The 14,919-nt window shown below is 38.4% G+C and overlaps 1 protein-coding gene across 2 annotated transcripts in view; it reads right to left on the reverse strand.

Annotated features, from left to right (window-relative positions):
• The window catches only part of NBAS (NBAS subunit of NRZ tethering complex), a 317,946-nt gene that overhangs the window by 291,924 nt on the left and 11,103 nt on the right, over positions 1-14,919 (reverse strand). For both annotated transcript variants that reach the window (XR_013441601.1, XM_078055983.1), the window contains exons 6-7: positions 11,088-11,131; positions 1,056-1,189 (exon numbers count right to left, since the gene is read on the reverse strand). Coding sequence is in view for 1 of the 2 variants with exons in the window: in XM_078055983.1 (XP_077912109.1) it covers positions 1,056-1,189; positions 11,088-11,131 (178 nt within the window). In the remaining variant the exon portion in view is untranslated. The remainder of the gene's footprint in view (positions 1-1,055; positions 1,190-11,087; positions 11,132-14,919) is intronic.

The raw sequence follows: 14,919 nt of genomic DNA on the forward strand, positions 1-14,919 counted from the left end.
TGTTTAACTCTTAATGCAACTACTAGAAAATTTAAAATTACAATGTGATCATATATATAATTCACATTACTTTTCTATCAGACAGTGCTAGTCTAGAAAACAGTGATCCAAACTTGTTAGTTTGGTTCCCCTGGACTTCCATAATATGAGGCTAACACATTTTTTCAAGTTTCTCCAGTCATTATTTCTGAACAAAAATCATTCTCTGTATCACCGGTTCTTATCCCTAGCTTCTCATTAAAAATCAGTTGGAAAACATGTAAACAATATAATGCCCAGAGCCCACTCCAATCAATTAAATCAGAATTTCTATGGGTTGAGCCTAGACAATCAAGTAATTTTTCGGTTGTTTTTCTTTTCTTTACAAAGCTTCCCAGCTGACCCTAAAATGCGGCAAGAGTTAGCACTGTTGTTCTACCTGCCCCTGTATCTTGTTCATTCAAGGAAGAAGGGTACAAAGTAAAAAGCACTGGATTCCTGAAAGAAACACTTATTAACTGGATTGCCATGGGAAAAGTGATTCAACTGCCTCTCAATTTCAGTTTTCTAAACTGTAAAATGTGGATAATATCTGGCCAATCTATTCAAAGGGTTGTCGTGAATACCAACTAAGAATATATATCAAACTCATTAATTAAGTATAAAGCACTACACAAATAAAAGTTATTACCACCATTAATTTTTTCTCCACTCTCCCTTTCAATTTCTATCCCCTTTAGGGTAACAAATTCCAGCTCCTCAGAAAGCTGTTCCTATTGTGACAGTCCAGTGACTACTTTCCCTCAATGGAACTTTCTAACATTTCTCTGTACCTCTGTTTAGTATTTACTTACCACCATGTTTCCATAATGTGGATTACCGCTGAATACTGCATTACAAAATACAAAGAAAAAATATTTCATGTACAGATATCTACTAGATTCTGAACATCTTAAGTTCACAACTTATTCAGATTTATCGGTCTATTTCCCCTCTCCTCACATTTGGTCACTCAAGTACTTTCACATATTTTTTTGAATGCCTTTTATGTAATCAGTTTAAGGTTAGGCACGTACCGGGGTAATAACAAAGAGTTCACTTCCCATGAGATCAAACACCCTCACGGTTCCTGTACTTTCAGCATAGGCCAGCAGGGTACAATCATAACTCCATGCTACACGTCTCCACTGGGGTTTCGGGTCTTTTGGAACTAGAATGAAAAGAAAAGAAGTGCTTTTAACAATGTGTCATACAGATAGTTAACATTTACAGTTAATGCAACTAAACTAATTATTCAACTATGTTACATCCTCTCCCAAGGATTTCTAACGCTTCAATTCAATAGAAAAGAACACTTTCCAGAAAGCCACTCCAAGTAAGAGTGGGAAATATAAACCACAGCAAACTCTGCCCCACTTACTTAAGAAGCAAAGACTACTGACACCAGTGGTCTATTGAATGCTGAGCAGACCCTGGTCTGGGAAAGGCTCAGAACAGTACACCTCAAAATACTTATGAAATTAAGACAGATCAAAAGCATAGAGAATGGGCATAAAATAATTTCCAATCCAATGAGTTCAGCTCCTCTAACAGCAAAAAAATGAAAATTTCAACTGAGATCTTTTAAATACATCAAATATAGGTAACAAGGAAATACGACGCAGGGTTATATAGACACAGTATTGGAGAGATATATATACACACACATATCTCACATCAACATATGTATTAGGTGAATCAAGTACTATCCCTAATCAGTCCCACAATTATAATATTTTAATAATCAACCTTAATAATCCAATACCTTTTTTCTGCTCTGAATTTTTCAGTACCATAATGAAGAGAAAGGCTATCAGCTGCAAAAAAAGGGACTGTGAAACTCTAAACTCTGTTAGATTTGTTCAAGGTTTTTGAGGTTTTGCTCGCTTCAGTGTCCCCTCATTAGAATCCCAGAACTGAAGAGACCGGTAGAACCAGTGCCCTCCCTTTACCAGCAGGGATTCCAAATGATTAAGGGACTGACAAGGTGACATCGAGAGTTGAGAGCAAAGAAAACCCAGAACCTATGTGTCCTGCATTCCCAAACAGTGAGCAGCTCACTACCACACACTGCCTCTCAGTCCGAGTTTGGACTGAGCCTCAGGACTGCCTCAGAAGGTTTCTGAGAGTCATGGGCTTCTCTCTCTTCCCCTACTAATAGAATACCCCATTCAGGCTTCACCATCTCTTGCTGAGCCTCTCTCACCAGCCTCCTAATTGGTCTCCTCCCTTCAGTTTTTCCCCCAATCCTTCCTCAATACTCTCCGAAGAGATCTTTCTAAAAAGAGCAACAGATCACATCCTGCAAGGCCCTTACAAAGGGCCCCATCACAGCCTTCCAGGGTCGCCTCCCACCACTTCCTCCACCACACAGCTAATAAGCCACCAACAACACAGCCACGTGGCAAATAAGCAAACCATGCATACTCGAGAGTCTGTCTTTCACCCACATTGCTGCCTCTGCCTAGAATGTTCTTCTTTAGTACTCTTCAAAGGGTTCGCTTTTGTTACAACCACCTGAGGTAACAAATGATTCCCTCCTCCTTCCTTGGCACTCTTCAAAACTGACTGCTCTTCTCTCTGTGCCCAAATATCCAGTACAAAACTCTTCCACAGCATTTATCACATCACTTTATGTTGTTTACAGGACTATTTCCCCCACAAGTCTCTGAGCTCCATGAAACCCACCATGAAATCCAGTGTCCTATTCAACACTGCCATCCTAGAACCTGGAACGGAAGGTGATTAGTGTTTCACTAATGAGTGAAGAGTTCACTCATGAGTGAAGACTAACTCTTTCAGGAAAATCTATACTAACAGGACAAAGTAATGGTAAGAGTTTACCATCCCTCAAGGACTACCAATTAAAGGTGAATTACATAACTGTTCTCTCCACCTAGAAGAGCTACTATAGAATTCAGACTTCCCTCTTATCTGTGTAATACACATAATAGATGTTCTGTACAGGAGAAAAGTATGCCAGCCATCAAGGAGTTTCTTTGACTATTTATCGACAGGGAAAAAGCATACAGGAAAAAAAAAAAAAAAATCCAAGAGGGGCCCTTGAACACAGGAGGGTCTAGTGGATATACTAAAGACGAACAAAATACTACACACGTTCTAGAAAAAAAATTTTTTAATGGAAATAAAATGAGGGAAAAGATCAGTTCCCTATCTTTATAAAGCTTAAATAAAAATCAAACTTGAAGTAAACAAAGCACAAAATGATAAACAGCACAGGAATACAAGACCTGCCTACACACAGATGCTACACAAACACCAGGGGGGATAATTTAATGCCCTGAAAAATATTCACGTGCTAAAGAAACACAGAAACATTTTTCCACTATTACTGTTTTAGCTGTGATAATAGGTTTTTTCCTCTTATCTCATTTTGATAGGATAAACAGATTTATGTACCACATTCTTTATCTAAAATAAATTTCATCTGAAAGGGATTTGTTTTTACTATTACTTCTAGTTACAGCCAGTAGCTCCAGAAAACTCAGCATGTGTTTTGACCCAGATAAAGACATGTTTTCATCACAAAATAAGATTTCACCTAATAATGTTAAAAAAAAAAAAAAGGTTTTTATCCCCGCATTTTTCCAGCTGACTGTGTGGTTTTGGAGAGGAATGAACAGTCCAGATTTTCACAAAGCAAGTGTCAGTGGGGTTGTCTGGGAAGTATTCAGAATGGCTGCCGGTAAACCAAGCCTGCAATCTGACACCTGCCACGTTCACAGTGAAACCGTTTCTTCTCACTCACATCCGCACCAGCTGTGGCCCCTTCAACCCGCCCGGTTGCCAAGTTCTTTCCCACCTTGCACTTTTGTCTGTGCTGTTTTCTCAGCCTGGAGCCCCTTTCCCTGAGCCCTTTCCTGGCTCCTTTTCATCTTTCAGGTCTCAATTTTTTCAAAAGTTTTTCAATTTCTCAAATCTCTCAGTGATACGTATCACTTTCACCGGATGCGTTCTCTGACCATCCTGTCTAAGCAGCTCAAGGCCCTGTTACTCTCCACTATCCAACGATTTCACATCCTTCACATCTCTTCTCCCAAACAATTATGCATATGTTTGTCTACTTTTTATCGTCTATTCACTGAACTATAAATTCCAAAATGCCAGGTGCTAGGCCCATTCTGTTCAGAACTGCATCTCCAGGGCCCAGCCCTCTAGTGGTAGTAACAGGCACTCAAGAGCTGACGGAGGACACGCTAGTCCAGTGTTCACCCACCCAGACTGGAAAGAAATGGGGGAAAGATTAAGAAGCAAGGAACACTGGGTTCTATTCTCAGTGCTGCCATAAAATGAAGGGGCACGACCTTGGGGAGATCACGGAGGTGCAGCTCCCTCATTTGCAAAATGAAGGGTTGAATGAACAATCTCTTCCAGTGAGCAAGAGCAAACTAGTGAAGTTATAAAGACTTGCTGAGAAGCTAAATATCTGAATGCTTGAAATAATAGTGTTGGTAAAGACATGAGAAAAATGTTACAATCCTGGAATGAGAAAGGTCTCACCACGAAGAAAAACTCTGAAATTATACAGGAAAAAAAAAGTGACAAATGCAGTTACCAAAAAAAAAAAAGTTCTGTGGACGGAAAAAAAAAAACCACCATAACAAATTTAAAAGGAAATCGACTGGGTGAAAATATTTGCAACATATATGACAGAGGATTAACATTCATACTATCACACCAATAAGAAAAAGTAATCTAAGAGTAATATAGGCAAAAGGATATGATCTAACAATTCACAAAAAAATAGCCACTTAACATATGCTCTACCTAATAACTAAAAATATGCTTTTTTTTTTCCTTTGCCTGTGAACCTAACAAATATTTTTTAAATAGGTAACATATGGTGCTGACAGTGGAGAAAAGAAACAACTTCAATCATACCTTTTTCATAGTTGTATAAATAGGTGTAACTTTCTGGAAAGAATTATAGTCGTAGCTATTTTGAATACTAAACCCAGAGACAAACAGGATGTCTTTTCCAGTGCTGGGGGAGGGGGTTGGGGCAAAGATGGGTAAGAGAAAGAGGAAGAAAACAAGCCACTATAAACAACCTAAATTTCTACCAAGAGGGGAATAAAAAACATGTGGTTCACATTCTTACAATGGAATACTGTGGCTACATTTAAAAGACTGAAATGCATCTGTACACACTGACTGGGAAAGACATCAATTCAGTCAGAGGGAGAGGAAGCTGGAGAACAAACTATACAAGATGATCTTGTTTTGTTAAAGAAAAAAGTCAATCCATGTATATATAGGTTTATATAAGCATAGAAGGTTTTATATTAAATTAATATAAGTTCTTATGAAAAATACAAATTGAAAAAGTTTACTTTTACTTTTTCTACTTCTGTATTGTTTGAATTTGTTACACATATGTACTGGTTTTATCATAAAAAAAAAAACAGGGTAACTAGTTTCAGATTAGATCTTCTACTGTAAAAGAAAAATAGGTCAAAATAACTATTTTCAGACATTATACTATAGGCAGTGCAAGACTATGGTCACTGGGAGAAGCTACTTTCAGCCAGTAGGCACCTTCTGGACCATGGTGGATGAAAAGGGACCTCCAACAGCATGTGCAAATCTCAATGAACACAGCAGATAAAGAATGGAGTTTGGAGCTACTAAGCTGAATACAATCTGCAAGGCAGCATTCCAGAGGGAAGTGAGGCAGAGAAGGAGGTATGAACCCTGGGCCTTCAAAAAACACACACACACACACACACACACACACTGCAGGGCCAAGAACAGGAAGACTATTGGGGAAAACAACTGCCTGAGCTTGGAGAGGATTTGGAAATGTTAGAATTCCACCCCGTCGGAGTGGAAAGATGTCAATGAACACTTGGAGCTCTCATAAGAGATCCCAGAAAGACCCCAACCTTAAAGTAGGACTAATCTAACCCCAAAGTAAAAGCTATTCTAAACCATATCCTCTAACACTTAAAAACAAGCCTTAAAAGATTAAGCTGATCCACAAAAAAATGAACCACAACCCAGAACAAAACTCAATAATTAGGGGAAGATAACAGAACTTAATAACTCAACTCCATAATGTTGAGCATACAATCTAAAGTGTCAGAAAAAAATAAAATAGTAAAAAAATAAAAAATAAGGGGCGCCTGGGTGGCTTAGCCAGTTAAGTGTCTGAGTCTGGATCTCAGCTCAGGTCTTGATCTCAGGGTCATGAGTTCAAGCCCCGTGTTGGCTTCCACATTGGGCATGTAGCCTACTTAAAAAATTTTTTTAAATAAAAAAATAAATTAATTAAGAGCACTGGGTGTTATATGCAACTGATAAATCACTAAATTCTACCCTGGTAACTAATAATATGGTATATGTTAATTAAATTAAATTTAAATAATTTTTAAAAATAAAATCAATTGATCACAAATTTTAAAAATAAAATTAAAAAATAAAGTGTTAGACATATGAGGCAGGAAAATATCCATAAACATGGGAAAACTCAACCAACCGACCCAGAAATATACAAATTAAGGAACAGGCAGACAAGGGCTTCAAAACAACTATTAAAGCATATTTGGGAATTCAAAGGAAAATATAAACATAAAGAATATATAGAGAATCTCAATAAAAATATGATGGAAACTACAAAATATCAAGCCAATTTTAGAAATACAAAAATGCAAAAAACAGTATCTCAGCTTGGGTTGTCCTGGGGCCCACCAGGCCACCAGTGGGCTGATGGGATCTCAGCAAAATTACAATAGGCAAGCTGCTCCTTAGCACTGGAAGCTCTGGCTTATGGGATCTCAAAATCAGAAATATGAGAAAAATCTCAACATAGTACAGCTCTAAAAAAAATAAATAAATAATCTAAACTTCTAATTCCATATGCTATTATTTAGGTCACTATTCAAGGCAGAAAGAGAAGGCTAATATTTATGGCCTGGCAAACAGAGCCAAAACAAGATGCAACCCCATTTAAAACATTCTCAAATGGCATATACTTTATAAAGCAATAATTGAAAAATATCAAAGTGGAACTAAATAGTTCCTATTTTAGTTTGCAGAGTCTGCAATATATAGTTTCAAAAATGCATTAACAACAATCTGGCTCCTTTTCTTCAAGCATACACAGGAAATATTTGGCATATGAGAGTTATTCCCATAAAGATGAGTCAGATAATAAGCAAATGATCATTACCTCAAATTATATGAAATGGAAAGAAGCCATTAATGCAGCATTAAGGTCATAAATGCACACAATTGGAAGCCAACAAAATAAAACATTAGTTCTCAAAGCATTATTATTCCATCCATGCTGCCACATTAACTGTACACACTAAAACCTCTAACAAATAATTTGTGTGAAATACAGAGGATTAAGCTTCCCATTTTCATGTTAACTTGCAGATTTCTCAGTTTACATACTGGCTAAGAGTGAGTGTCTAAAGTCACAACTCAAAAGGGCCCTGCATGTCTGAATCACTCCAACGTTCCGAACATGCTTCTCAGCAGCTCACCGCAGGCTCCCCAAGCCCTCACCCAACAGAAGCACAGCACTGGGAAATAGGTAATTGAATATCCATCCTAAATTACTCTTCTGGGAACTTCTTGATCCTTACACATTACGTAAGCCAGGTCTGGTCTACTTTAGTAAGCATTGGTGAGGAGATAACTGAAAGCAAATTCAGAAAATGCTAGAGCTTGCACAAACACTACTCTTCTAGTATTCTCAACAGGATACTAAGCAAATAGAGCCCCTTATCTATTTGTGGTATGTATACACATTTGTGTGCATAGGGAATAAAAACCATGAATATCATGACAATTATCCATAATTTTTATATGTGTATATACAAATTATAAATATACAGTCATGAATTTCTAAAATTAACTCACAGGAGTTATACATACATAGTCATACATAAACTCATAAAAACTTGATAGGATCAAGAATTGTGTGCCTACTATGTGAGACAGCATGCTGGGCATCAGGAACAAAAAAAGCTGAGTAAGATGGGAGCCCTGCCTTCCAAGAATTTACAGTCTAATGGGGAATCAGATAAGCACATCAACAACTAAGGGGGAAAAAAGTCAATTAGCCTGAGTGTGGTGATACATGTACAAATAAGTCCTAGGAAAACATTAAGAAAGATGTACAAATGATGAGGAAGCAGGCAGGAAGGGAAGGTTTCCCAAGAGAGCGGATGCCTGAACTAAAATATGTAAGACTCATTAATTAAATATAAAAGTGGAGCCTCTAGGCAAAAGGAACTATCTGTACCAAGGCATGAAAAGCACGATGGGGCTAGAAAAGCACGAGCTGCTTTGTACTAGAACACAGGCTGTATGGCAGGGGGATCTTAAGGGACAGACTGACTGAAAGGTCAGAAAAAATGAGTCAGTGGGGAACAACTGAAAGATTCTAGGCAGGATAACAGGACTAGTAGTGGTGGTGATGATAAAAGCTTAAGATCTCCTAAGTACTTAGGATGTGTCAGACGTTATCCTAAGAGCTTTACATATACTAGCGCTTATTATTTTTTTCCAAAACTCAGTCTGTAACATTATGTCATTACAGGTACTTGAGTCTCAGTAAGGTAACCTGTCCAAGGTCACATTTCTAGAAAGCAGGGAGCCAGATCTGAAGGGGAACTGGATGGAATTCCCATTTAACAGCGATCAATTTGGCAAGCAGTGTGAAGTGTGGATCAGCGAGAGGCAAAGAGAAGAAAACCTGGTCAGGAAACAGTTGTAAAAAATAAATAAATAAATAAATAAATAAAACTTAGTGAAAATGTTAAAAGCCTGAGCTAGGGCTGTGATGGGCGAGAGACATTTTCACAGGTTCCCAGGGCTTGAGTTAAGCAAAAGCGATGCTTCCCCACTGTGTCAGTACCGCTGCAGTGAAGTATTTCTCTCTTCCCTGACAGACTGCAAACCCTTCAATGTCACCTACAGCTCACTCCTCATTTTGTACACAGCGCCTAGGAGAGTGCCTGGCACACAGCAGCAGCTTAATATTTATCAAACAAAGGTATTATGCTGAGCGAAATAAGTCCATCAGAGAAAGACATGTATCATATGACCTCACTGATATGAGGAATTCTTCATCTCAGGAAACAAACTGAGGGTTGCTGGAGTGGGGGGGGGGTGGGAGGGATGGGGTGGCTGGGTGATAGACACGGGGAGGGTATGTGCTATGGTGAGTGCTGTGAATTGTGCAAGACTGTTGAATCACAGACCTGTACCTCTGAAACAAATAATACATTATATGTTAAAAAAAAAAAAAGAAGATGATAGTAGGAAGGGAAAAATGAAGGGGGGAATCGGAGGGGGAGACAAACCATGAGAGATGATGGACTCTGAGAAACAAACTGAGGGTTCTAGAGGGGAGGATGGTGGGGGGATGGGTTAGCCTGGTGATGGGTATTAAGGAGGGCACGTACTGCATGGAGCACTGGGTGTTATACGCAAACAATGAATCATGGAACACTACATCAAAAACTAATGATGTAATGTACGGTGATTAACATAACACAATAAAAAAAAAAAAGAATATCACCATTCATAAGAAAACCGAAAACATCTTTCAAACATCTGATCTTTATTTTTCTGAGCACATGTGGATGGCCAAAAATGAGAAAGATGAGAAGGAAACTCGCCCTGAGCCATTCAATAATGGCACATCTGACAAGGAGTTTAAGACCAGCATTGCCACGGGGAAGCTGGGAGAAATCCTCTGTATTACCATCATTTTGTAGATTTCAAAACTATCGATATCTTCCTTCTCCTCGCTCTTTCACTGTCAAGGATTTATCATCTTACCCTAATGCCACTTGGAGATAAAATATGTATACTATGTTCTTCCAATTAAATGAGAAAAATGCATATAAAGCCCTAAATACAGTGTCTGGCACACAGTAAGGTCACTATAAATGTTTGTCATCATCACAACAACCATGATTACCATCGTTAGGACTCCTACAACTATGACACTGTTAAACTGACCCATGGTCAGACAGATGGAACTGCAGGTCCCTGACCAAAACACAGAGAATAGTTGCGTTTACCTAATAGCACCCTCCTAATTATTTTCTTCCTGTAAGGTTCCCTCTGCCTTTTCATACCTGCTCCTGCAGACAGAAACACGCCCCCAGCTTCTCCTAACTTCTACTCATCCCTTAGGCTGCTTTCCAAAGTCCCTTTTTCTCAACAATCTCATCTCACAGCCCTGGTTAAATGCTCACTCTGCTCTGTATTTTTCCTTCATCAGATTTGTCAAAGTTAGTAATTATATTTTGAGTGTCTATATACCTCAAGAGGTAGGGGACCATGCCTTTTTGCTCAGTCATATCCCTAGTACACTGCAAAATGGTTCATATACATAAATGATAGTAATTTTTGCTGAATACATCAGCAGAAGAATGATCAAATCCCAGATTTTTTTTTACTAGTTTGTATCTAATCAACTCTTGACTTATATATATTTATATATATATATATTTATTTTTTGCATTGAATTCAAAATAAAAGCCTAGAGGCGCCTGGCTGGCTCAGTCAGTAGAGTATGTGACTCCATCTCAGGGTCAGGAGCTCAAGCCGCACAATGAGTGGAGAGATTACATTAGGGGGAAAAAAAAAAAGACTACAGACAAATACTTTATCCCCAAACTGGCATAGACTTTTATTTAAAATATTTTATTTATTTGAGAGAGAGAGGGAGAGAGAGAGCGTGACGAGCAGGGGGAGGGGCAGAGGGAGAAGCAGGCTTCCCTCAGAGCAGGGAGCCCAATGCGGGGCTAGGTCGCCAGACCCTGGGATCATGACCTGAGCCAAAGGCAGACGCTTAACGGACGGAGCCACCCAGGCAATTTCAAATCTCTTTAAAATGTCCAAAATGGACAAAACAAAACATTTAAGGCAGTAAGAGAAATCAATTAAGAAGTTTTAAAATTAGTTTAATAGAGTCACAACAGTCCTTATTAATATTTAGTATCTACTCTGACATTTAAGGAATACTGTTAACTGTTGTAAATTTGAAATTTTCATTTTTTCAATATTTTGGAAACTCTTACCTTGACATTTCCCAATAATAGATGTAAAATCATCTTTTGCAGACCTGCAAAATATGTGTAAAATTAAGCCAATAGTTTCACCACAACACCATTTTGTTGTACTATGAAACCCCACAAAAATGATAAAACAGACAACTTGTCTGCCCAACACTAAACCAGTCCTTCTCTCAGACATGGATTTGTGCTCAAATAAGACCCTTCCATTGGTGACAACGTTTTCTTGCAACCTTATTTCACGAGAAACAGAGCTACACCCAGAATAGAATAATGTAAGCGTAAGTTAGATTAAATATGGTCTTTTAATACAATACAGATGCATGGCCCCTCCCCAAAGGTTCTGATTCAGCAAATATGGAACAGGGCCAAGCAACAATATTTTTTTAAAGCTCCACAGATTGATCTTGGTCAAGAACCATGGTCTGTATCATATTACAAAGTTTAAATCACTTAGGGGAAAATAAGTCTTGCTTTAATAAATCAAATAGCTTTAAGAGGTGACCATATTTGTTACCAGTGACCTATTTAAAATCTGTGATCTTGAAATATATACCAAAGTAATATCATTATTATATGTTTAAAAATGAAAATTGGTAAACCTTCTAGAAAATAATTTAGTAACAATTATCAAAAAACCTTAATGCCCACAGTAATTTGATCTAGCAATTCAACTTCTATAATAAAGTTATCCCTGGGAAATAATTACAGATACACACAGATCTCAAGGAAATTCATGCAGCCTAATTTATGAAAGAGAAAAATATACCCAGTAGAAGATCAGATTTTGCTAATGCACTCAATGAAATATTATGCAATTGCTGTATGTGATTTGAAAATTAATATATTATGAACATCTTCCCATAAGTTATCAAGAAAATAGGTTATCAAATAAAATGTATAGAATGTATTGTTAGACTAAAGAGCACACCCACACACAGAAAAGGTACAAAAAACATACAGCATTTTGGCTGACCCGTAGGTAATTTGTAGTTCTTCTTTCTTAAATACTTAACTCTTTTCTAATATTGGTAAAATGACTAAGCATCACTTTTAAAACAAATTGTAAAGACTAATATTTATTAAAATATGACATGGGGTGCCTGGGTGGCTCAGTCATTAAGAGTCTGCCTCTGGCTCAGGTCATGATCCTGGGGTCCTGAGATCGAGCCCCACACTGGGCTCCCTCTCCCACTCCCAGTTTGTGTTCCCTATCTCACTGTGTCTCTCTCTGTCAAATAAATAAATAAAATCTTCTAAAAAAGAATATGACAGCCACAGCAATCAGACAACAAAAAGAAATAAAAGGCATCCAAATCGGCAAAGAAGAAGTCAAACTCTCACTCTTTGCAGATGATATGATACTTTATGTGGAAAACCCCAAAGACTCCACCCCAAAACTGCTAGAACTCATACAGGAATTCAGTAAAGTGGCAGGATATAAAATCAATGCACAGAAGTCAGTGGCATTCCTATACACCAACAACAAGTCAGAAGAAAGAGAAATTAAGGAGTCGATCCCATTTACAATTGCACCCAAAACCATAAGATACCTAGGAATAAATCTAACCAAAGAGGCAAAGGATCTGTACTCAGAAAACTATAAAATACTCGTGAGAGAAATTGAGGAAGACACAAAGAAATGGAAAAACGTTCCATGCGCATGGATTGGAAGAACAAATATTGTGAAGATGTCAATGCTACCTAGAGCAATCTACACATTCAACGCAATCCCCATCAAAATACCATCCACTTTTTTCAAAGAAATGGAACAAATAATCCTAAAATCTGTATGGAACCAGAAAAGACCCCGAATAGCCAGAGGAATGTTGAAAAAGAAAAGCAAAGCTGGCGGCATCACAATTCCAGACTTCCAGCTCTACTACAAAGCTGTCATCATCAAGACAGTATGGTACTGGCACAAAAACAGACACATAGATCAATGGAACAGAATAGAGAGCCCAGAAATGGACCCTCAACTCTATGGTCAACTCATCTTTGACAAAGCAGGAAAGAATGTCCAATGGAAAAAAGTCTCTTCAACAAATGGTGTTGGGAAAATTGGACAGCCACATGCAGAAGAATGAAACTGGACCATTTCCTTACACCACACACAAAAATAGACTCCAAATGGTTGAAAGACCTCAATGTGAGACAGGAGTCCATCAAAATCCTAAAGGAGAACACAGGCAGCAACCTCTTCGACCTCAGCCGCAGCAACTTCTTCCTAGAAACATCGCCAAAGGCAAGGGAAGCAAGGGCGAAAATGAACTATTGGGACTTCATCAAGTTAAAAAGCTTTTGCAAAGCAAAGGAAACAGTCAACAAAACCAAAAGACAACCGACACAATGGGGGAAGATATTTGCAAATGACATATCAGATAAAGGGCTAGTATCCAAAATCTATAAAGAACTCATCAAACTCAACACCCAAAGAACAAATGATCCAGTCAAGAAATGGGCAGAAGACATGAACAGACATTTTCCAAAGAAGACATCCAAATGGCCAACAGACACATGAAAAAGTGCTCAACATCGCTCGGCATCAGGGAAATCCAAATCAAAACCTCAATGAGATACCACCTCACACCAGTCAGAATGGCTAAAATTAACAAGTCAGGAAATGACAGATGTTGGCGGGGATGCGGAGAAAGGGGAACCCTCCTCCACTGTTGGTGGGAATGCAAGCTGGTGCAGCCACTCTGGAAAACAGTATGGAGGTTCCTCAGAAAGTTGAAAATAGAGCTACCATACGATCCAGCAATTGCACTACTGGGTATTTTACCCCAAAGATACAAAAGTAGGGATCCGAAAGGGTACATGCACCCCGATGTTTATAGCAGCAATGTCCACAATAGCCAAACTGTGGAAAGAGCCAAGATGTCCATCGACAGATGAATGGATAAAGAAGATATGGTATATATATACAATGGAATATTATGCAGCCATCAAAAGGAATGAGAGCTTGCCATTTGCAACGACGTGGATGGAACTGGAGGGTATTTTGCTGAGCGAAATAAGTCAAAAAGAGAAAGACATGTATCATATGACCTCACTGATATGAGGAATTCTTCATCTCAGGAAACAAACTGAGGGTTGCTGGAGTGGGGGGTAGGGTGGGAGGGACGGGGTGACTGGGTGATAGACACTGGGGAGGGTATGTGCTCTGGTAAGTGCTGTGAATTGTGCAAAACTGTTGAATCTCAGATCTGTACCTCTGAAATAAATAATGCAATATATGTTAAGAAAAAAAAAAAGAAGCTAGCAGGAGGGGAAGCATGAAGGGGGGGGACATCGGAGGGGTAGACAAACCATGAGAGACGATGGACTCTGAAAAACAAACTGAGGGTTCTAGAGGGGAGGGGAGGGGAGTGGGAGGATGGGTTAGCCTGGTGATGGGTATTAAAGGGGCACGTTCTGCAAAAAAATAAATAAAAAATAATAAAATAATAAAAATAAAAAAGAATATGACAGACAAAAGCCAATTATAAATATGGTAATAACTTTCTTCAAGAAATTGACTATTCAGCCTCCAAGTAGAATACAGTGGAAAGAACATGGTCTTTGAAGTGAGGCTGACCTGATTTCAGCTCATCTGGGTAACCTGGACAAAATATTCCATAGGAGTTTTATTTCCTCTCAATAAAATAGAATGGGTGATAGCAACTTCATAGCTTAGGGAAAGATTAAACAAGACACGTATAAATACGTATAAATTAGCACAAACTAGACTTAAGTCAGTGTTTATTACTTATATCCTTAGTATCATCACAAATAATAGTTGCTCTTCTGCTGGGGAAATGGAGGGAGAGAGACATACATTTGGTCCTGTCAAAAC

Source organism: Halichoerus grypus, chromosome 10 (genome assembly GCF_964656455.1).
Source record: "Halichoerus grypus chromosome 10, mHalGry1.hap1.1, whole genome shotgun sequence".
Classification (NCBI taxonomy): Eukaryota; Metazoa; Chordata; class Mammalia; order Carnivora; family Phocidae; genus Halichoerus; species Halichoerus grypus.